The sequence below is a fragment of the Serinus canaria genome, chromosome 1 (assembly GCF_022539315.1).
Source record: "Serinus canaria isolate serCan28SL12 chromosome 1, serCan2020, whole genome shotgun sequence".
NCBI classification, from domain to species: Eukaryota; Metazoa; Chordata; class Aves; order Passeriformes; family Fringillidae; genus Serinus; species Serinus canaria.
In genome coordinates this window covers 59,112,890-59,138,168 of record NC_066313.1, presented here as the reverse complement: position 1 = coordinate 59,138,168, position 25,279 = coordinate 59,112,890, and the positions used below count along the sequence as shown (strand labels likewise).

General features: G+C 40.7%; 1 protein-coding gene across 2 annotated transcripts in view; it reads right to left on the bottom strand.

Moving 5' to 3' along the window:
- Positions 1–10,421, bottom strand: part of TDRD3 (tudor domain containing 3) — a 92,922-nt gene extending 82,501 nt beyond the window's left edge. The window contains exon 1 of one of the 2 annotated variants that reach the window (XM_050970390.1): positions 10,225–10,421. In XM_050970390.1, coding sequence (XP_050826347.1) covers positions 10,225–10,265 — 41 coding nt within the window. In that variant the 5' untranslated portion in view covers positions 10,266–10,421. The remainder of the gene's footprint in view (positions 1–10,224) is intronic. The other variant, XM_009085266.4, reaches the window with a different exon arrangement.
- Between the last annotated feature and the right edge of the window lie 14,858 nt (positions 10,422–25,279).

Genomic DNA, 25,279 nt, shown 5'->3' with positions numbered 1-25,279 from the left:
AGATTTCTTTGGCCATTAACAAAGAGATTACCACAAACTTTTAGCACTATTTAATGACACAAAAATTGATCGAAATAATTTTATGCTACATATTCAAGAATGATTTAACTATTAAACAAACCCAAACCTGTTTATGTTAAAATATTAAGTATAAGCAATAATGCATCCACTTCCTTCACTTACTCTGATTTTCACAGTTACAAACAAATCTGATGTTATTTCTTATTAAAAATTTTAGCTAGTACTCAAGTGAAAAGTTGCAGAGGTATTTGGCAAGTATTTGCCAAAAGGCAGAATTCCAGGCTGTTTCTTAGGCTAGCTGAACTGCAATTCTCTAATCTATCAAAACCTACCTGTGTATTACATACAAGGCTGTGTAGCATACTTTACGGCTGAATTTAAAAACCCAACTCTAAATAAGTTTTAAGACCAAGAATCATGTCTGTGCTCATTATACAGTCTGTTCTCAATGAAAAGCTTGATGCATCATATTTTTACATAAGGATCCTCTCCTCATTCCTTAGCAGCTCATTACTTCAACACAAAGTGTGCCTCATTCAGAAATCACTACTCTGCACAGTCAGAACCAGACCCTTGAAAATCACCCACTTTCTCTTCAGCTACTTCACTGATATTTTCCCCCCTCATGCTCTTTTCCAAATAACAGTTACATGGAAAACTTCACACTTGCTAGTACTTTCAGCTGCATAACAGAAAGTGTGCTGAGAGGAAGAATGCAATGTTCATTAGCATTACAATTCTAAAAAGTAGTTTTAAGTTCACCTTTGCTTTATATTTAAAACTGTCTTGGACACAGTATCACAGTTACAAAAGTTAAAAAAAAAGTACTCAGAAACTCTGAGTAAACTTAACTGCCCAGATGCCTTTTAAAGTCTCCCACACTCTCACCGTACAATGAACCTAATAGAAATTACGGCTACATCAACCAAAAGAAGTGGAAATGTGCTTCCAAAATAAATGGTAATTTCCATTTCTATCGTTCTAACAAGCAATACCATGAAACAAGATGATCCACCTGTTGAAAGATGTATTTTACCTATTCAGTACACTGCCATTAATATCAGAGCTAAGTGATTTCATAACCTTATTTAATGGGAGAATAACATTATTAATGCCTTTATAAGGGTACTGGATAATGCACACTTCTAGACTGTGATTTAATGCTGCATCCCAATTTACATCTGTAAGTATTTAAACACTAAGATCACACATTGTATTTTACAACAGTAGAAGAATATAACACTAGAAACTTTAGCAGACTGAAAAAAACCAAGTGAACATGAGTCTCTAACAACTACTTAATACAAGAGATTTAGTGATAACACAGGCATGCTGTTATCTAACAGTAATAGCTGCGATGCAAAAATGTCAAACTTTTCCAGGTAACACACAGAGATATGCCCAAGATAACCTCACTAACTCCAAACTTTGATAAGATAAGCTTCCAGCAAGCAGCACTGCTGTAAAAAGCAAATGCTAGAAACAGCCCCTGCAGTCAGAAACTGCTGGACAAGATCTCTTGCAAGCTTTCTGCTCCTTGAGAAGATTTGCTACTCCGTGATTCATAACAGGCCAACAGGCCACAGTAATTTGACATACAAAAGTCACAACACTGTGGAGGGTTTACTTTGCTCATGTAACAAAATTCTTTAAATTCTTTTTTTCTTTTCTTCTCAGATACAAGCTGTGAACGCTTTCTCACTCACATTTTCCCAAGAAAATGCTGGCAGCCACCCTAAAGCGCTAAGTTGAACACAAATATACTAAGGCTGGGGCCGTGCCAAAGACACAGCTGCCACGCCACAGAGAGTATCTTGAAGCTGTCTTAACACACATGGCTTTTTCTCCTCTGGCTTTCTTCAACAGCTTTTTTTTTTGGATATGACACAGCACTAGAAGCTCGAGCTGCTCCTGAAGCTGTAGGAGACAAACAAGAAGAAAGAAGAAGCCAGTCTTGACCACTGCCCTCAGACAGCACTCCCTCACAAAGAGTTCAGCAGTCTGTTTTCCAGTAAGTCTTCACTTGCCGTCAGTTAATGCCATCACTCTCATTCCAAAACCTAGGCTACATTTCCCAAAGTCAAGGGTTCAAAATGATGCCAATACAAGAACACCCATCATGCTTCAATTACTTACCAGTGGTACAAAGATTATTTAAACCAGTTTCTTTTTCCTTAAATGTGCAAAGAAGCTCAAAGGTTGTACATCAGTCCTAGAGCTGTCCAGTCCTCCTAAAATCTGACACCTCATGACTATGCATTACATTAAGTACATAAAAAGTGATTAGAAACATGCATATACTATTCATCCCCTGGAGAGCCTTTCCTTCTTCCTGTCAGCTCTATCAGAATGACTCTTGCTGGAATTAAATATGATCATTTTGCTCCAAAGAAGTAGAAAATGTACTATTCCTTAAAGTACGAACAATATGCATAGCTTGGAAAATCAGTCTTAAATTTATTTTAATCCTATTGCTATGACAATCACAGAAAAAAATAACTGATGTATAGGATATTTAATATCCAATGTTTCAAAGTGTAATTCTCTCTAACTAAAACTTCAGGACAGCTTCTTACTTCTGTGTACTCCTACATGTATTATTTACATTAAAGCTGTATTTTACCCAGCAGTAACACACAAAATATACACACAGAAAATCCTAATGAAAATCCTTACTCCAAGATCACCAGCTACCCTCCCCACCAGCTTGCTGCCCAAGTACTCACTGTCTGGGGAGTGTGAGCACACAGAAATGGAAGAGATTAAAAAAAAAAAAAAAAAATCTGTCTCAAGAGTCTTATAACGTGATCTCAGGACACAAAGACTTTGCAAAGGTCTTTCTCCTGAGACCCGGTTCATCTATATGCAACATCTACTCCAAATGCCTCAAATTTTCACATTCCAGATGACACTGGCTTTCTGACTAATAATTTAAATTATCATGAAATGTAAGTTTAAAAGAACCTACTTTTGCTCAAATGGTAAGATACTGACCTTCAGAAAAGTTTAGACTTCTCAAACACACTGCTGCTTTTATTAATTCACCCTTCCATTGGGAAGTTCATTTGGGCTTGCTGGAAAAGGCAAATAATAATCAAGCATGCTGCTAATTCTATCCTTCCCTCAAATTCCTACCAAAATCCTATTAACGCTATACTGAGAAATAAAATTTCTCAGAGGGAAAATGTAAATCAAGCCAGAACAATAAATCTCAATTGTGTAACAAGCTCCACGCCATCACCCTGCTTGTGTGATGATATAAACTAGTTTAACAACAGAAGAAATTTATAGAAAGTCTTATGAAACTCAGCGGACAGGAGATAATGTGCAATGTTTAATATGAACTCTTCAAAAAGCACCAACACAAAGAGGTAGAAAGAAGGAAACTAGAATGTCACTGAGTCAAACCCATCAAGTAACACTTGCCCTAACAAAGTATTTGCATCCCATAAAGAACGATAAGCCTAAGATTACAATGCTAAGTAAATAACTTCTGAAACAAGACTCAATACATTCAAAATTCCAAGAACTCTGAAAAGGAGACTAGCTATGGGAAACCTACACATTTCCAGGGAACGCATTGATTGGAAAGAATCAATGTGAGACACACTATACCAAGAAAAGTCAGGACACTGAAAAGGCAGGCGTTAAAAAGAGAACTGCAGCAATTTAAAGATCTTTAACTTTAGATCTCTTGCAAGTAGAGTAAGCTTTTTTTTCTTTCCTCCTTTTTTTTTTTCCACAGTAGCAACAACTTCATTCTAAGCTGCAACAATTCTATAAATCAAGGACACCTTATATTAGTGCTTTAGCTTCCTAGCAGAGAAACCAGCAGGTGAAGTCTGTGTTCCCCAAGACAGTGCATAAATCGATTCAAGACCTCACATAAAAAGATGCAGGGAGAGTCTCTCCTAGCACCTGATGAAAACCAGAAGGGTGAGCTGCAGCAAGGCAGTGGAAATCACAGCTGAGATGGAGTACATAGGGACTGTCACACTTGCTTTGCCATTTCACTCTGTTTCCAACCGTTCAGTTCATTTCTCTCCAAATCCTCACTCCCTCTTCCGTCATCTCCAATCAAGAGGAGAAAATCCTTTTCTTCAGAACTATGGGGTGAGGACACTTACCTACAAATATAAAAAAAGAACACCAATGGGGTTTTAACTTATGCAGTCTAGGGCTGTCTAACACGGTTCCATTTTTGTCAAGGGTGGCCAGAGACAGATGATCCAGGTCAAGAATGCAAAACACAGCAAACATCTAGATGTTAAGTGTCCACAGTAATTCCTGGCTATCAGCCATTTTAGGGCTGGTAGTCCAACTTCACTGTAGAGTTCAGTATTCAGTGCAACTATCCCTACCTGGCTTTGCCTAATTACAATTTTAACTCACTCACACTTTTTCTGCTCCACAATATCACGTGGCAAATAAGTTCCACAATTGATTACACATTGCTTGACAAGTTACTCTAATTTTCATCAGGCAGCAAGTTTAATTCACCACGTGGCCTAATTCTCGTCCTAAGAAAACCAGCTTCTCTTGCTTTCCACTCATTTCTTTATGATCTATGGATTTTATAGATCACTACCATCTCTCCCTGTATTGTTCTGTTTCTCAGCACAGAGTATCTTCCACACCTCTTATCCACTTCTTCAGTATCTATTAAACCCTTGCTGTGCTGGGATGATTACATTAATGCACACTGTTAATGATTTTGACACACCACTGATGAACATAATGACCTAACAATGATTTAATCCTTTGTGAACAATTCCCAACAGCTGTCTGACCCCTCTCATGTATGTATATATGTAACAGGAGCAAATTTAGAGCTTATCACTGTGTAAACAGGTTTGCATTATATTCCCCTGTGTGAGCATCATCTGGCATTCACCAGAACTGAACTACACTTACATGTGAAAGAACTGGGCAATGGCTTTGGAAGAGTTTGCTGCAAGTACCCGATAAGTTCAGATTTTACCAATCCCCAAAGATCAACCAACTGCTACAGTGCCATAGTACTTTCACTCCTTAAAAATATTTTTTAATATAATGAACCCCTTAATCCTAGCAGAAACCTACTGCTAACATTGTTCCAACATGAAGCATCTACCTCATTTCTCATCTTTTAACCAACCATACTAACCCACAGGATAACCATTTGTCTTCAGCACATAAGCTTTGGTTGAGGTCCTTAGTCAAAAATTTCACCCACTTTTAAACCAATCTGCTACTGACTTCAGTAATGCTTTCCAATTCTAGCATTGCAGCATTCAGTGAGCAATAACTGTGTAGGATTTGATGAGTAAGAGATCTACTTTAATTTTATTTCTGCCTGCAGATTATATAAACCTCACCAAGTTCAGCCCCTTCAGTTTTCTCTTCTGCAAACTGGTGTTCCAAACGTTAGTCCCCTACCCCCTTCCATCTCCTTATTTTACCCATCCTTTTTCTACTTTTAATTATAGCCCTAGATTTGTTTATTGTAGCTGTAACAATTCCTGCTGGTAACAGTCATTTTTCAAACACCTTTTCTTTAAAAAGAAGGAAAAAAATAGCATCTGAATTAGTTTCTAGGGGTTGTTTCCCACAACATAATGCAAAATGCTGGGCTTTTTGCACTCCTCCAGAGTGAAAATGACATGGAGAATGCAGGTTCTAACTATCCACTGCTGGTGACCCAGCAGGAATGCAAACTGATCAGATCAGCCCGTAAGGGATACACCTGAACAAATAAAAAAATGCAATGATGTGGCATTTTGTTTTGTACCGACATTTTGAGATTTTATAGTACCAACCAAACTTCACAAGATTTTGCACATCACAAAAGAAGTCTCAAGAATCTCAAAACAGATGCATCTCTCCTGTGAAACACACAATGTGTGTTATGCTTGTGTCAAAGGAAAATCTTGTCTCCTGCCTGAGCTTGCTCAATATGCAGGAACCAATTTCAGCTGTGATTTCCAAAACCATTTTATCAGAATAGCAAAAAACCATGAGGGAAAAGCAGATCATCTTGCAGAATTCTGGAACTGAGTACTTTGCCAAATGCCTGCTGTGCTCTTAGAAAGTGGTGTTAGATTCATCCCTTTGAGAACTTCCTTATGTTTCCAGGCATACACCTACTTGAGTTTGGATCATATCAGATGATTAGTCCTACAAGAGGACACATGTGAACAAACCAATCTCAAACCCAGAGTTAGCCAGTATGCAGCACATCACTCACTTGCTAAAATACCAAAAACTGAGTTTAAAAGTCTGTTACACATCAACTTGATATTTTTCACTTACAAAGAATATACAACCACAATGGCATTAATATAAAGGTTTTCTCAGGGACTGTTAAGCACTATTCTTTTGTTTCCAAACATCCAGTACAATTCTATTCCCCTTCATCTCTGGGAGTAACTTTTCACAGTCACAGCTTTGTTTACATAATCTTCAAAATACATTACGCTTTACAAGACAGTATTTTTTGCCATAGAGTCGCTAATTTCTACAGCTTCATACAGTGCAATAAAAAGAATCTCCACTAGTTGCCAAAGAACTCGCAAGTACATTTAGCTGTATTAAAAAAATCTTTACTTATCCAGTTTGCACCTCTTGCTTTCCTACAGAGATCAATCACCAGACCCAAGATCTGTGAACCACAGGCTAAATCTGCTGTAGGCCATGGCATATTTTTTCATTTTTGACAATATGTTGGCATTTCTATGTAATAAATTCCCAAGTTCTGCAAAGATCTAGGAACACTGTAGGGGTCTTGGCTTTTCATACTCTCTTGTGAAATGCCACCCAGGAAATTTAAAAAACAAACAAACAAACCAAAAAATACACCACAAAAAATTCTGTTGCAAGCCAGTAAGATGTACTTTGCGACTCATTGTTTATGTAAGGGGATGTATTCAGCAGTTCTTCTGGACTTCACTTCTAGTAATAAAACTGGATTCACTAATTCATGCTCCATTAAGGCCCATATTTTAACAAGAACACTGGAAAACTGGTTCTGAAATTCATTAATGTAATTATAACAATACAAAAGGGTAATTTTGCCACTTGGCCTTCCTCATGTTTGATAATTAAATAAAAAGTTAAGACAGAACTTCTGTTCCAAGACAGAATATCTTTTTCACTGACACGTAATACAAACACCTTATCTCTCCCCTAGCTGGAGCCAATATCTCATTCCAAGGAACAGTTCAGAGCATAACAAAAAGAACTAGCACCAAAAAATTCAGACTTCCAATGAGAGCTGCAGGGATCTGTCTTCAGAAAAGCTACAATTCTGCACACAAACTACAGGGGCTTTTTACTCATTTTCATAAAACACCACCATTACCAAAAAAAAAAAAAAAAAAAGGCCTCCCAGCTTTACCTACCTCTTTACGTTTACTAGGTAGGACTACTTTCAGAAGCTGACAAAAATGTAATTGATGAAGGCAAACATTACAATTTCAAAGAAAATTTTGTAACAGGTTACTCTGGCAATACCTGGCTGGGGGAGGGGAATAGATATATAATTACTGTTCAGTATTAACTACACTTCATTACTGTTCTAGCTGAAAAATAACTTTATTTTTAATTCAGAATCATAAAAGGTAAAACACTGGTTGCAGAAGCTGACATAAACAAGTGTCTACCTTAACCTTACAAGGTTGTAAGGTTTAAGAAACTTACTGTAAAATCCAGTCATACAGGCAGTATTTTACAAACTAGCAGATTTTAAGCTAAGCAAGGACAACTTTTTCTTTTTTACTTGATGTGCTATGCAATGCTTCTGCAGTTTAAGTGGGGACAGATTTTAACACATAAACTCAGTTTTGCTTTTGTACTAGAAAACTTATCATTCTGACATCAGGTGACAGCAACAGTAACCACCAATTTGGTACAAAACAGTATTTAATCACCAGTGTAGTCCGCCACATAATACTACATTAAACACCACTGAAGGCTCACTCACAGATGTGTTAAATAACTCTAAAAACTAATAACATGAGAAAAAAGAAAAGTAAGAGGAACAGCAAATCAGTTAAAAGCATGGATGTTCAGGTTACTACTCTTTTTTAAAGTACATGAACACAGCTAAGCAAGATTTCCAAATCATTATTTCTTTTTCCACTCCACCTCACATTCCTCAAAAGTATATGTATTAATCCCTCTCTCCTTTATGCTACTCTTCCCAATGCAACGAGGTCAAGGCATAATTCCAGTGGACCTGATAATGAGCCCATTACTTGCCCCTTCAACTTTCAGCCTCTGGCTCCCACCCTACAGAACTGCAAGAATAACAACTCTTGACAGCCATTCAAGAGTCTACATCCTCAAGGAGGACAGCAACCACTGCAGAGGGACAGATTGTTTCAGAGGCACCTCATATTTGTACTGCCAAAAACCTGAAAGCCATTTACCAATGGCACTCATTCAGCTGAAAAGGCAGTAAAACAACTCAAGAGCCAAAAACTGTGAAAAAATTTTGAATAGGCAATAGAAAGCAAGAAAAGCAAACTAAGAAAATAAAACTACTTTTATGGAAAATTTTCGCATTTTTAGAGAGGTCTAAGTACAGAGGAGGATGGGGCAAGTTTCAAGTCAGAGTCCAAAATTCCCATTAAATAAGCTAATGTTATAAAAAGTAGCAGAAATAGTTACGATTATTTCAATTCAGCAATAGCCAGAAGCCACAGGATTGTGCACCCCAGAACCACTTTGAACAATATTTCTGCATCTTGATACACTTATCCAAGAAGCATACCAAAGGACACCTACTTACTGTATTTGGTTACTATTACCACAAAGTAGCAAAGGCTGGCCCAACAAACAGAGCATGACCAGGCGGTTAAAGGAGGTGATTATCCCATTGTACTCAGCACTGGCGAGGCCTTACCTGGACTACCGTGCACAAAATTAGAAAACCATGTGAAGGTCCTTAAAGCTGATGGCATGTCCTGTGAGGAGCAGCTGAAGACCTTGGCTTGTCTCCACTAGATAATAGGAGACTGAGGGGCAAACCTCACTGCTATCTTTCTACAGAGTGTGGGAAGTGGAGAGGGAGGTGCTGATCTTTTTTGCCTGGATCCAGTGATAGGATGAACAGGGATGGTTCAAAGCTGTGTCAGGGAGGGCTCAAACAGGACATAAGGAAACATTTCTTTACTGAGGGCATGGTCAAACTCTGGAAGAAGTTTCCTATGGCAGCAGTCAATGTCCCAAGCCAGTCAAATGTTAAGAGACCAGTGGCCAGTGCCCTTAATAACATACCAAGATTTGGTCAGCCCTGAAATCATCAGCAGCTTGACTAAATGATTGTCATAGGTCCCTTCAAATCACAGGATACCCACTTTAACCTTTTCAATCTTAGACATAAGATGGAAACCACAACCCAGGACAACCACTAATGTAAACAGTAAAACAGAAACATCCCCAACAGGCCATTGGAAATAACTTTGAGTATGTTGTTTTGTGCTTTTGCTGGTAGCACTAAACTTTAGGCTTGGTGAAAGACTTTCCAAGTAGTTATGGAGAAAAGTCAGCATTGACTAATAAGTGAATCACTTCAACAAAAGGATCAAACAAACAAACGAAAAAGCCCCAAACCAAAACAAAAACTTTCTACAATGCAACCTCACCTCTAGGCTAGCAAATAAGCATTTGCAGCAGGTATTTGAAAAGCACAACTCGTTGAAACACCTTGCTCCAAAATGGATATTGTGTGCCCAACGACTGGGACTCCGTAGAAAACACAAGTACCCGAGTTCAAGCCTCATGTGTGGTTCATTTTCCCTACCTTAACTCCACTTTTTCATCTTGCCTCCCTTACTGAAGGGGCGCACCGTGCAATTACCAGCCCCAGCACTACGGGCAGCCACCAGGCCTCCGGGCAAGGCCGGTCCCGGGGCAGGCGAGGATGCCGCCGCCGATCCCGAGGGACCTCGGGGTGGCCCCGGGATAGGGGCGCCGGGCCTCCGGCAGGGCCGGCGGGACAGGCCGGGAGCTCCTCGGCAGGGCGAGCCAGCGCCAGGCCCCGAGAGCACCGGGGGCGGCACAGCCCCCTGACCGCCACCGATGGGCTCCGAGCGGAGCTGGGCCGGGGACGCCCCCCCGCACCGCACGCCTCAAACGCGGGGCACTGCCCACCTCACCCCGGCGCTCGGAGTCACCCCCGGAGGCGGAGGCGGCGGTGCGGCCGAGCTCGGCCCCACTTACCAGCCCGACTCGGAGAGCGCCGCCCGCGCCCGGTCGGCCATGGCGCCTCCCCCGCCGCTCGCCCGCAGCACTCGGGGCCGGCGGGCGCTGCGGAGACCCCCGGCACTCGCTCGGAGGGGTAGGAGGGACGCGGGGCCCGCTCGTTCCCCCGCCCCGCGGGCCTCTCCGGGCGCTCGGGCCGGCCAGGGGGAGGGAGGGAAGGGGGGAGGGAGGGAGCGGAGGGAAGGAAGGGGCGGAGGCGGCGCAGGCAGAGACGAACAAAGCCCGCGACCGGCGGCTGCTTGGAAGCGGCTGCCGCCATGGCGGGGAAGGGAAGGAGTGAGGGCAGCGCAGCGGGGGAGCGCCGGCCCCGCTCCTACGGCTCGGGCCTGCCGCCCTGTAGTGTTGGTGAAGGGTTTGTTTAAGCGCATTTCGTCTATGAATAGTATTATTGACAGCCGCGTTGTTCTGGAAAAGGCTCTCCTCCGTGCCCTCAAAACGCGTATTGCGGGTGAGGAAAGATTTTTAGAAGGGTCTGGAGCGCACATCACATGAGGAGCAGCTGTGGGAGCTGGGGATGTTTAGCCTGGAGAAGGGAAGGCTCAGGGGCACCTTCCAGCTCTTGACACCTTCCTAAAAGGACCTCGTGGCCAGGTGGGGGTCTGCCTCTTCTAACAAGTAACAAATGTTAGGACGAGCGCAAATAGCCAGGAAACGACGGCCTCAAGTTTGTGCCACAGGAGGTTTAGATGGTATATCAGGATATCCTCTTCACAGAAAGAGTGAAGCATTGGAACAGGCTGCCCGGGGAAGTGGTGGAATCACCGTCCCTGCAAGCGTTCAGAGAAGCTGTAGTGGTCCTTAGGGGCATGGTTTAGTGGTAGGCTTGGCAGTGCTCATTAATGAATGGTTAGGCTCATTGTTAATAGTCTTTCCCAACATTAATGATTCTTTGTGAAAAACCGTTCCTGTGTTTCTTTTATATTTGGCGGTTTGTTGTTTGGGTTTTTTTTCTTTAATGATTTGCCCTAAAATGCTGGGCACCGATATGAACGTTTTGGGTTTTTTTTTTTATCTGCCTTTTTAGAGGGAATTATACTTTAGCAGAATAGCACTATTTCATTATTGCTGTTGCAAGTGCCCAGTGCCCTCGGGTGCCAGTGACAGATGAGGTGGGAGCACTATCCCCCTGCTTACTCTGTGTTCCCAACATCCAGAAGGTGAGCATGAGCAGATCAGGAGTTAAGAAATTGCTTATCAAGGCCTTGGTGCTCAGGGTTTCTACCTGCAGGCGAGGTCAGCTGCTCTGCAGAAAACACTGACCATTTGCATTAGTGCATCACGTCCAGCTACTTCTGTAACACGTCAATGCCAAATGTTTTTTTTCAGCACTGAGGTTTTAAAACTTGTCTGCTTGCTGTGTTTGTCTATTAAAGGTAGACTTTTCTTCATGGGTTATTTTCATCCTTAAGATGTTTCAGTTTTTATGCAGCATCTTCAAGTCAAAGTTTACAATTTCAATTTTGCTTTTGTTCAAGGGGCTTTTTGTTGGTTGTTTTTGGTTTCGTTATTTGATCCACCTGAAAACCTCTCTTTGCTATACTGAGTACAAATCATTCAGGATTTTTGCACACAACGTTCTGTACTGCTAATTCATTATATTTTCTTTTGTGTCTGTAGGTTATATACTCTAGGACAAAGATCCTGTCATAAGTAGGTATGGTGTCCTGTATGGCTGCTGATTTTAAGAAGGCAAATATATCTTTAAGCTGATAATTATTAAAAGCTTGACACAGATGAAGGAAACAAAACCTATATTATTCAAGTTCAAATGAACAATTCATAATGGTACACATGTCATTGTAGCTTTCCTGGTCATGAGGCTTAACCTAAAATAAAATAAATTATAAAAAGGCAGCTTAAAAATGGAAGACTAACATGTGATTTTTGCCAGCAAAATCTCAAAATAATGAATGAGTATAGCCATAAGAAACTGTTAATCCTTGTGGTGGTCAATAAATATCAACAAAAAATTAGCAGAGGGAGCATTATTAATTGGGAAAGGGGATTATCAGAGGTTGAGCAGTCCTCTGGCATGTTAAGGCTCCAGGTGAACATAAGCTGCAAGAAGAGTAATGTCAAGGAGAACTAACTAGCCCAGGAGCCTTGAATCAGACCTACTGTACCAAAAAACCTCTTGAATTAGTGACAAGGAATACCATGAAGCAGAAGAGTCACCCTGAAATGTCAGTGGCCAAGTCACACCTGTGTTGCAGCAGTAGCAGCCACTGACATGGAAAAGCACTAGCAGATAAGCATGTTTTCAGTTCAGAATTTATTATGCAAAAGAAATGGGAATAAAAACACCTTGCATTGGGAGTCTGACCTGTCTGCTCATTAGATTATCAAGAAAAGGCTGTAAACACTGTAACTCAAAATGGGATGCCCATAGAACCAATTAGTAAGGGATGGAGAATGACCTAGGAGAAGATAATGAGAATTACAGACTTTATGCATTGCCTCGTGTTAGTTTAAGACATGGAAGGTTTTGCTTACTTCAATCTTCATTAAAATCACCAGGCAATTATACCAGCAGTTTATGCTGGCATAGGGCTAGCTGTTGCACCTCATGGCACTAAATGCCATCTATTACAAAGAAAATGTAGGTGCTGTCCTTCTTAAAGGTCTGCAGGCATCTGCTCTAGCAAGTTCATTATATGCAAGCTGAGATGTGTGTGTGTGTGTGTGTGTGTGTGTATTCACATATGCCTCCTTTTGTGCAGGAGAAGTCCCCATTAGTGGGTATTTCTCTGCTCACAGAGGGCACTGCCTGAGCTTTGTAGTTTGTAGCTGCTGTTGGCTGTGCTGCACCGAGGTGAGCAATTAGTTCCACTGTAAAACAGAAGGTGATGTAGTGCCTGCCAGGCAGTCAGAAACCCACAGACAAGACCCTCTGTACCAACTGTTTGTGATAAAACATTCTTAGAGCATATTCTCTATATTGATCACCTGTAGAACAGATGATGTAGCTGAAGGTAATAAGCACCAGAGTACCTGGGGCTGTCCAGGGACTGACCTAAACCCCTGCACTCCTGTCAGGAGCTCTGTATCTTCAGAGCTTTCTCTGGAAAATGCTTGTTGCTCTAGATGAATCAGCGCATCACTGTCAACAAAATTCTCATGGACTTCTTCTGTCCAAACTGCCTAAAATGCAATTCTGTTTGACCGCTGCCCATGTGCCCTGGGACAACTTAATCTATGCCTAAGAGGTTATTTCACAGTGTTCTGTAATTTTAAATACCTGAAAAGATTGGGCTACTCGAGCACCTCTGGTGAGACAGCTCTAACAGACAGAACTAGCACACAGCACAAGGCAGCAAGAGACAGTTTTTGAAGCGGCCCTCCAAGTTTCTTGATTCAGTGGATTGATTCATCCTTACTCCCTTCATCTCCTGCCAGTTCCAGGCTCCATCCTCTTGGTTAGCAGTAGGCTCACAAAACTGGGGAGATGAAACTTTTGACCGCACTTTTGGGCAAGAGCAGAAGAAATAGGCAAGAGCAGAAACCTGTAACACTCCTCATGAGTTATGGCATCATTCAACCCAACCTGATGTGCTGAAAGCAACAGCATTGGGGTGAAGACCCTGAGCACCAGGTCTAATAGGAGGTTCCCCACAGCAGCAGAAATTTTTATTTTGTCTTCTATAGAATATTTCAATTTATTTGTCTTCTATAGAATGTTTCAATTTTTATTTTGTCTTCTATAGAATATTCTTTCTTCGTTACATTATCTGAAGGGAACAGGTCTGCTTACTGAACACAAAAGCAGGTGATCCTTATCCTGGATTTGTAGCTGAAAGTTACTGGGCACTGAATGTAAAGGGCCTTTACTTCTGGTCACTGCATTTCTAGGAGTGTGCTGCAGTTTCAACAAAAGTGGTTACTTCTCCATGTCTTGTGATGGACTGGGTCCTGAACTGATATGACTGCAGTCAGAAGGATTAGCTTTCCTACATGTATTGTTGTATGCCAGCTAAAATAGTGTGTGTTTTATCTGAAGGACAGTACTCAGCATTCAATCTTTCTTATATGGCAGCTGGAGAAGATATGGACTTTTCACAGACTAAAGAGAAGAAGGGAAAGTTACAGAAGTAAAGATTTTCTTCATGGGGGAGAGGAAGGAGAGAGGCTTGGAAAGGAGCGGGATGGAGGAAAGACAAACAGCAAGTACATATCCTTCATGGAAGTGGTAAAGGATTATGAAATCTTGGACATAATACCATCACCTATAGCCACAGACTGTAGTTAAGGTGGTGTTGCAAGGAGGGATAATTTCCACTAAAGGCCAAGGCTAACATTTTTGTCAGGCTGCTCTAATTAATTTTGCCACCTGACTGTCCTCTTCTGGAACCCTTCAGTTTGACCACGCTCCCCACTTTTTCCTGCAAATCACTAAGTGTATGTCAGGCATCTTAAAGGTATAGTTCTCACTGGCATTATGTCAGTCAAAAAGACAGCCTCACACTTGGCGAGGCACTGTGGCTGTCAGCATAGGAGCATTTATATATGGCACAGTGATGCTGTTGTTAGCTCTGACTGCCTATCAAAATCTCAGCAGTTCAGACCTCAAAGTGCAGATGAACCACTGCAATGATCACTAGGGTATGATGAATCAGTAAGTACTGCAGAATGTAATTCCATATAATTATTCAGGGCCCCTCGTGGGCCAGCAGAAGGGCTGGTGTTTGTCAGCTGTTCTGGCAGAGCTCAACCTATTGCCCCTCTGGACACTGACTTGGTAAATAGCCAGGGAGCAGAGGATCAAACAGCATATGGCTTTGCAGACTTTACTGGGCTGCAGTAAACATCTCAGCCCTGAACAGCTGTGCCTTGTCTCTAACAAGATTACTTTTAAGAGACTGATACCTTCTGGACTGGATGAAAATCTGGAAATAAGCATGTTGTTGTCAGGGTTTTGATTGCACCAAGAGGCTCTGCAGTCTCTTCCCCGCTCCTTGGGGCTTGGTTGCCCATCCTCCATTGCAGCTCTGATGTGGTGCAGCTGTAGCCTTGGATCAGGGTGCTGGGGACAGAGCTGTGTGACGAGGAGCTATGGGAAGCCTCGTGGGGGCCTCCTGCTCTTTGCTTGGGAGCTGCAGTGAAGTGCAGTCTTCCATCCTTGAGACTTGTCTTAGGTCTGCCTGTGCCTATCCATGTGCCTTGCTGCTCCTGAACCACTGGGTTGATTTGCTGACTTGACCTCACACCTGCGTCACCACTGCAGACCACTGGAACATTGAATACTGCCTCACCCTGATCCCTAGTATGGCACCTGCTCAGGTACTGTGGGATTGTGCCCTCCCGGGTGGGATCACTGCCCTACCTGCTTTGCTATTGCCCTCAGCTCCTGGCTTCCTTCTCTTGTGGGACAGCCCATGCTTGCTGCTTCCTGAGAGCTCCTGTCCCAGAGCCATGAATGTGGAGAAGTTAGCAGCCTATTGGTTGTCAACTGGTGTCTGAAATCAGTACACATGATGTAACTGAACAAAGCTCAGTGACAATGGAGACACTGCTGGAGGCCAGCTGCTGGCCATACAGTCCCTCAGTGTAGAGGACAGAACAATGCCCTCAAATAGGAAGAGAGCAGGTAGGGAATGTGTGGTCCTCTCTGCAGGCTTCTGCTTCCCTCATGCTTCCCCAGCGTCCAAGTTGAAAATTGTCTCAGTAAAATTAAGGTCAGTGCTTATGAGCACTACTGGGCAGAGCTGCTCATGAAGGGCTGGCTGCATGCTGAGAAATTGTGGATGATACGTGAGTAGACAAGTCAGGGGCAGCACTTTTACTGTGGAGGCTGAAGGCCTTGTGGAGTAAGTGCCATGCAAGAGGATACCTCACCCAGTGTCAGGTAGCTTTCAGCAGAATGTAAAGAACCTGCAGGGTGCGGATGGATGGAACATTGTAGGGTTGCCTGTCAAGCCACATGGACATCTCTGTTAAAACTAAGCCAGATTCTCTAGGGTAGGACAGCAACACCCCAAACAGCACGGTAATGAAAGCTGTAGATCAGCCTGTCAGAGCCACACAGGCACAGACACCATCATCCTGCATAGTACACAAACAGGATATGTCCTTAGCTATAAACACAGATTAGATTGGAGAGCACAGCTGTGCAGCAAAACAGTGACTACAGCAACCACCTATTACAGGCACTACCTATTACCTCTACACCATGTTTGTGGCTGTGTAGGAATTCTATATATTGGGTTTGCTATTAAAAGTCATAAAGGTTTTATTTTGTATATCCACAATTCTAGAAGGCATCATCTCTGTTGAACAGTTTGGGGCATAAATTACCCAGTAATCTGTGTCAGCACTTGACTTAATTGCAAGGTGAGAGAAAAAGACTGAATGAATAAGTGCTGTTTTCTCATGGAAATCTAAAAAGATTATTTTTGGATTATAAAAGATTCACTTGTGGTTTTCCTCAAGTGTTGTCGTATGTTTGTGCTTGAGGAAAGCAAGTTATTGGAAATCCATGCCAGCTCCAGATAAGCAGTTGACTTTCTATCCATGATTTAATACCCACTAAACAGGCAAGAATGCTTTTTTGTTATTTCCTGGCAGTGAAAATATACTGTGTTAGGCATCTTTCTTATTCAGATGTGGCAGCTTCTGCCTACCACTGCTCTTCCCCTGTAGTCTGCAGGCCCAAAGCAGTAGAGTTTGGAAAAGTAACTAAATTTCTTAAGAACTTTCAAGGAGCAGCAAAATCAATGCTTCTAACAATCAAGTGCAATAACTAGGCATGCTGTTTGCTGACCTTCACTTATGAGTGATTCAATTCCTTTATTTTCTAATTCTTATTTATGTATCTCTTCTGTATCTGTTGATTTTGGTTGCTCTGTCCTTTGTGCTCCTTCTTTCCTGCCTATTAGCAAAACACAACAAACCAAAAGAATGTGAATCATCTGATCTTTGTGGCAGGTTTTAATCTTCATTCAAGAGAGAACTGGGCCCTATTTTCTGAGTAACTCCATTATTATGAAGGGAATTACAAAATTACGGAATCATCCTTAAAGCATCCTTACATATTTTAAGTTATTAAAAACAACATTTTCTTTTTCCAACTATGTTTCAGCAAACTTTTTGATTAAATTTTGCTGTTCTCAAAGGTGGAGGATGGAAAGAAACAGAAATGCTAAAGCCCTGAACAATTTTTCACTCTGCAAGGATACACTTGGAAGTTCCCTGACTTGCATATTTATCCTAACTAGCTAAGACATTTCAAATGGAGTCCATACAGAAACAGGGCCATAAGAGCAAAATGAAGAGTTTCAGGGACTTAAAAATATTCATAGCCCCATATCCTCAAGTGGGCTCCTGCTCCACAGTTGTTTTAAAAGTGTTCATTCCTTTATTTCAGTACAAAATCATAACTACACTTTTTTCACAGCCTACAAATAATTGTGATTTATTACAAAAGCGAATAAATGTGTTAATGCAGCAGCTGTCCTGTACAGAGTCCAACAGTTGCCAGTCTGGGGGACACAAATACACTCCAGAAAGCACAGTGCTGTTTGGCATTAGTGATTAGTGAACCACTGAAAACTGTCAATCACCATGAAAAATTACCAAATGGGGAAAAAATGGGGGAATGAGAGATTAGAAGAAGAAGTTGTAGAGGAGGACCATAAAAAATTGAGAGAATGAAGAAAAATTGGCAACAACTGGGCCACAGCACAGAGCAAGAATTTGGCCTACCTGTGTCAACTGGGATTCAGACTGGTAAAATAAGATGCCATGAATGAAAATAATACATCAAGTAATGCTACTAGTAAGCAAACCAAAGTACACACAGCATAAAAATGTGTAGAGAGGTCACTAAGAACTCCCTTTTTCTTCTCCTGCAAATGAGGCTTTTGGCTTGGAGAGTGAGTACAGATTTTATGAGTTTGTCTTTTTCCCTCATCTGGCCACAAAATCAGAAATAATCAGTACTCTGTTCCACCCTCTATAAAATTCACTGAGGCATTCCTTTAATTATGTTTACATATGCTTGTGCATGTGGGGCTGCTGTGTGGACCAGGCACCTGGCTGAAAAAAGGGAAATTGGAGAGAAGGGTTGCTGAAGTTTTTACTTTGAAGTGGATCCCTTTTCTGGTCTGATTCACATTACAGTCCTGCACCTTGTTGACATGGGGGTAGAAATTAATTAAGCCAGCATTGTTGCTGGAGACAGTATATCATCAGATCATTGCCTCTCTGGAAAAAAAAACAAACCCATTACTTGTGGAGCAGTGTAGCTGCAAATTAAAGGTGTTAGGAAAACACATAACTGAGGGGCATATGAAAGGCAAATGTGAGAGGGACAGGAAAAGCATTTGGAAAACAACCAAGGGATAGGAAGAAGAGGTGTAATATATGGTAGCAACACTTTGACCAACTCTCTGACCATCTTTATAGAACCTAATTAAAACTTTCAAATTTTGTTTGGTTTCTCTTATTTTCAGATTTTCTGTAATTACTGCTGTAAGTTGTCACTTTACCTCAGCAGAGAACAAGGATAGGCCAGCACTTCCTGCTAAAACTGAAACAGTTGTTCCCCAGCAAAGCAGCAGAAGAGAATCAACCAGCAGTTATTTACCAGCAGTTTGTTATCTCTTTCAGTGCTCACATCCATGTTCTCTTAGCCCGATAAACACGGCAGCCTGCTGTTAACAAATATTGCCTGAAGCAAAACACTGAACAATCTAAAAGAACCTTTTATTCCTATTTTACATATTTATTTCCAAACAGTTCCTAACAGCTCCGGTTAGTGCATTAAGGTGCCCAGTCCTTACTGACTGCACAAATCAGTTCTTCACGCTGACGCCAGCAGTATCGCCATGGTTACATGATTAGAGTGGCTTAACCTGGCAGGTGGCTTAGCAAAATGCCAAAGCAATCCTAGCACGCAATCTATACTTTTCCATCAAACAAATTAGTATATCACATGCTTTGTTGTCCATATCGTGGTAGGGTGGGTTGTTTCTTGTTTGCCATTTGTTTTTTTTTTTCCTGAATAACAATGCTGTTATCAAAATTTTACTACTTTTCAGCTATAACATTGCAAACAAACTATTTTCTAAAAGAAACCCTGTTTCATCTACTCACAGTTTTGTAGATCCAACAATAGCAGTAAATACAACAACCAAGGAATAAAAAAAGATTGCATAAATCACAAAAATTCAATGTGAAGTTTGTATTTATAACTACATTTAGGGTTGGACTAAATAGCTGGAAATATCCCATGCCAGCTGAAGGCTGGCCAGCTATTACTTGTTTGAGGGGATTATTTGGGAGATGCAAAGGTCTGTATTATTTTTTTTTAAATGATGATTACAAAGCTGAGATCCAGAAGCTTTGGAGGTAGATTCAGCTGTAAACAGTTGTGATTGACACTACCAGAACTGCTCCATCGAGGTATGAGAATATTTGCCCACCAAGTATCCAGACCAAGTAATTCACATACAAATAGCAAAATTACTTAAAGCAATGTACCTTCTTGAGAGGAGAAGGCATCAGAGAAACATATAAAGTGAAAATGTAATGAACAGATCAAACTTCGGCAAGCAAGGTACTGCTAGCGTTTTCTTAGGTGGAAGCTACTAGACTTTGCAAAGCTTTAATACCTCAGTTGGTATGATTTTAGCTTTAAAGAGATTATAATTGCTACATGTGTAACATGCTTTCTTTTTTTTCCTTCTGTTGAGTGAGGTACAATGCTGAAAGAGCAGAGGGGGAGTTTTCATTATTACCACTTTCACACTGCTTGCCAAGATCCATTTTCTGATCTGAATATAGGACAGTGTAGTAGTTTATATAATACTTAAGGTATAAAAACATCTTGGAGTGTGTAGAAGTTTTATAGCTGTTTCACAGATTCATTCATACTATTGCCCAGTATATTTTCTGTCCAAAGGAACTCCAGAAAAACTGACGTGTTGTTTTTCACAGCTTGTTTGCATTCTCCCCTTTCTCATGCTGATTTCACTGCTGTGTTGATGAAGCTCCAGTCCTCTGGTCTTTATACTGTAGCATTCAAGTTTACAGATTCTGAAGCCTTCCTTAGAAGTGACTCAAGTAATTTTTTGCATTTGGAGGAGAAAGCTGAAAAGCCTTCAATATTTAAATAGAAACATAAGTTTCAAGTGTAGTATAAAGGCTTCTGATCTCTTAACTTTATTCATCAATTAACATATCTGCAACAGCTGGGGTTTGATCCATATTTTCAGAGAACAGTAATGTTGCTGATACAGCGTTTCCAGTTCAGTCACAGGAATACTGAAGTGGTTTTCAGAAGATAATTTAAAAAGCACTCAGTTGACAGGATGTTTCTTCAGGGAACCATTGATCGCATTTTCAAATTGCAACAGAGCCAGAGATTGTCTTCATTTTAATTTCAATATCAGGAATGCCTTAAGTGACGATCACAGCTAACCCATTTTAATGACAACCCTGAACATTTAGAAACTCTTATCTATTCAGTGTACTTCTGTGCAGAGAAACAAGAACAGATGGATACTTCCTTAACACCTGCTGCTGTGGGAGTCTTCTGAAACACTTGCAAGTAAGAAATTATTACTGCTATAAAGTGTCTCTCAGTTTTATTTGTTTAGAGGATTTCTACAGAACATGTATGCAATTTATTTCAGGTTTCTCAACTTAGTTGTTGCTTTTGAAAAGCTGAGGAAGGGTCACTTACTAAAGGAAAGCTTATTTCTATGCTTTATTTTAAAAAAGGGTTTAGGATAGATTGGAGATTCACAGCTATCTGTTGTGTAAGGAGGTGGAAGAATGCACATGGTACAGTACTCCAGCAGTGAAGGAATAACTCCAGGAACAAAGAGTCCAGTCCTGCAAAGCAGGAGGAGTTCCACTGGAAAAGAGAGGGCTTTCTAGAGACAACCATGTCAAATTGAAGCCTAATGCTTTTCTGACTAGGAACTGAAAGATGAAGTGCAGAAGTTTTAGCTCATAATTGCCCTTTGAGCTTTCTATGGGTGATTTAAATGTTTCTCTACTTTCACAAGTCTCCAGTAATAGAGAGACAAATTATTTCCTAGATTTGGAACACTGTTCTCTTCTGAAGTTATATGCATCGGTTTTGTTTGTTTTGTAGATTTTCATGTGCAGTAGGTGAACTTAGTATGTAAGTTCAAAGGATCTGAAAATGAAATGTTATTAAGGATTCTAATCCACCAAGATTATTTAATGGGTTTCATTTTCATTATGCTTAGTGGTCAGAAACTGCCCTAAAATAAATCTAGTAATTGTAATAGGAGATACAACCCAAGTTGAAATACCAAAAAAAGACATCCATCTTTTGGAACAGATGTTGCAATAATGAATGCAGTTAAAAGAAATTTGTAAAATGGAGAGGATGGCAGTACCTAACACAGATGAAAAGGGTTTCTTCCAGTTTAGGAAGCCATTGGGGATTGACCTTGGAGCACATCACTTTGATTCCATTTTTTTCTGTGATTCCATTGATTCTGTGGACCAAGTTTTAGGTCCACAGACTTAAACTTGAAATAACTATGCAGACAGTTTACTCTGAGCTATTGCATAATAGAGGGCACAATACTTCACCTGGTAATTCTTGAGTCATAATTTCTGACTGGACTGGAGAATGTCTCTTAGAAAAACACACAGTCATAATTTAAAGGCTTTATATTGTGATAAATTCCTTAATTCCCAAGGTAAGTTGTTTTGATTGTAAATTGCTATCATGCTAAAATTATGTACATTATATATTACCTTGAATTTTTCTTCCAAGTACAGAACTTTTTAATGTTGTCTTACTGATTCCACAGTTTTCTGATCTGTCTCATCCCACTGTTCAAACAAATCAAATAACCCCTGACTTTCCTGTTGCCTAAACTTATTAAATGAAATTCATTAACTTCTTCTGGCTTTAAGGTATGGATTTCCAAACCTTACCAAATTGAAAAAGATTCTGAAGAAACTAAAAGTATTTGGTGTATATTTTTAAAGACTAGACAGAAGAAAATAATGTTATTCCTTATTCTTCTCTGAAGTAATGCCATGTATAAGCGCCTTTGTTAATTTATCTAAGGATCACAGCAATTAATTCAGACACTTTAGATATTAGGTTATCCTGCCAATTTACATGCATCTAAGATAAATCTTATAATTTGTTTTGGCTTCTCTGTCTCCTGAACACAAAGATAAATTTGCTATATGTCTAGGACTTGAATTCCAAGGGCTGAACTCTATACAATGTTCAACGCACAAGTTTAGATAAACCATTTATCTACCCCCAGTGATTAAAACCTGAAGTACATGACTTATGTGGACAAGCTTAAAAGAACTGAGTTTATTTAGCCTGGAACAGGCTTGGGAAGTCATTGTCTATAAAGCTCATTGAGGAGTGTAGGGAAGATGAAGCTGAACTCTCCTTGAAGGTGCAGAGTGAAAGCAGGAGGAAAAGTGAGAGCTAACTGCCACAAAGGAATTTCTGGTAAAATATGAAGAGGAAAAAACAATTACTCCTACTGAGGGGAAGCAGCCACAGCTATCTCTACCATTAGGAACCACCATCCTTAGAAACACTCAGCTGAGTGTTCCAATCAACCTGCCAGACCTACTCTGAGGGGTGGATCAGAGTAGATCTGTTCCAGAGAAAGGTTCTTTCTAGTTTACATGACTCTAACTCTGTGACTAATTAATTAGGTCTGCTGGCCTAACTCAGTGTTGTGACTGGAGCTATGCTGTAATTTAGGCTTGAAATGCAGACCTTTCTTTGCACAAGACCGTATATTGTATTTGACAGGAACAGAGATTTTTATTAGGGTGCTGCTCCATGCAAACAAAATGCTATTCAGCAGACAACAGCTGAATGTCAACCTCATCCAACCATCCATTGTGCTTGTCTTGTCCATCCCTGTCTGTTCTGCATGAAATAAACTACTTCTCTTAACACTACAGCCTGATATGATAAAGTAGCAGAAATTCCAGTTCTACAAAATAGACAAGTTTTAGTTCCTCATGCTAGACCATGCCATAATTTCCAGCAATATGGTGGGTAGCCCCTTCATAAAACACTGACTTTCCCCCAAGGCAAGTGTAGAGCAGATGATTGAGAAGAAGCAGAACCATAGGCAAAACCAATTTCTGAATCAGCAGCTCTCTTTTTTGTTTTCATTGCAATTAAAATCGGTCCAAAGACTTTTGTTCTTGATGAAGCTACATGCTGTGCCAAAGCTAAATGTTATTGAGTTTGCTTATCAGACATGATAAGCAATGCAAGGTATATAATATAGTTAACAACTTAATTTGTACCTGTTGTGTTCAAAAGAATCACCCTATTATCTTTACTTAACATTCTTTTACACCCAGTTAAGCTAATCCAGTGAAATACACATACATAGGAATAAGGCCTTTGATATGATCAGTAAATTAAATTAACTTGACTCCAGGAAGAAGAAGAAGATAAGAAAATGCCTGTCCTTATGAGAAAGGTCACAAAGAAAGAATAGGAAGAATGCATACTTAAAACCAGAATTTAAAGAAATAATGGCCAGAGGGATAAGTGGTCTGCCTTTTTTGTAGGTTTGTCTGTTTGAAAGAAATCTTTTTCCTTGACACTTTACTGTATTCCAGATTAAGGACACTTTCTGATTATATTTCTGATTTGATATGCCTTACATGGAAAGATGACTGGGGGTAAAATCAGAGGCAACAGAGATGTTATATTCACATCCTAACAGAAGTTGTAGCAGTACAGAAATTATATGGCAAAAATGCAGCTGCTGCTCCTTGGATGGAATGTGATCAGTACTTATTCCACCAAGATTTCCCACATGCCAAATCTGCAGCCATAAGCACCTGCTCAGGGGGATGGAATGGAGGGTGGAGCAGGGTGGAAACCCTGTGGCCAAGGTTCTGTGGAATCCCTTGCAGGGAAGTGAATTCAATGGCACTTTGCAGCTGATAAACCCCATAGCAGCTGTCAGTCAGGGGAGAGAGGAGAGGGCATCTTGCTGCCAAGCCAGCAGCTCTGGAGAATTCTCTCTCCTCAGATGAACTTGGTTCATTACAGCCTAATTAAATACAACACACAGCTCCATCCCAAAGTTACCTGCCCCAAGGTATGACCACCTCTGTTGGAGCAAGTGTCTAAATTTTATTGGCTATACCTTGAAGAGTGAAGCAAGGGAATTTTGTACCAATCAGTAACAAACTCTAGTCTGACTAGAGTTATTCAAGCTTCATCTATACATAAAGAAATACTACGAAAATACATTGAGAGTGGGGAAAATTTAGGGAAGACTCCGTAGTAACTGCTGGGATCAGTTGATGGGCTGATCCTGTCCTCTCACTCATAGGGATAGGTAAGAACCACATTCTGTGTGTACTGAACAGTTTACTGGGTATTAGAGTTTGTCTGTGCATTGCTTTGAATATGTTTCTGCAGTCAAATCACAAACAGTCCTTGAACCTTAACCTGTCACAGTTTTATATTAATAAAGTGTATTATTCTGTAAGCTGTTGGTGTGAATCCTTCATGGGTGCTGGCAATCACCAGCAGAGGGGAAATACTGGAACAGAGGGAAGACTCACTGAGGAGTCTCTTAGAGTGTCCATGTGTGTCCCTGAATAAGTCAGCCAAACCACCCTCAGATCCAGCAGGTTGCTCAGTGAAGGGTCCTCATAACGGGACACTGGCTTGGCACAAGGCTTGGTACAAGGGTCTTGGCTTTCCTGGAGCACTGACAGACAAATACTAAGGGCTAAGGAAATCTCTCTTTTCATGTGGCTCCTAAAAGGCTGTACTTTTATTGCAGAAACCAAACATACTCTGTTGCAGGAAAAAGTGAGAAATAAATGTGTTAATGGTTTAAACAACTGCTTTGGCCAGTAGGTTGTGAATATACACATTTTCTTTGCTGTTTTCCTCTCCAGTTTGAGGGTCACATCAAAGCCATGTCCCTGTATTGACAGGAGAAGTCAGTACTTCAAACAATGGGGAAAAGAGAATATATGCTGTGAATATATGTGCAGTATGGGTTGC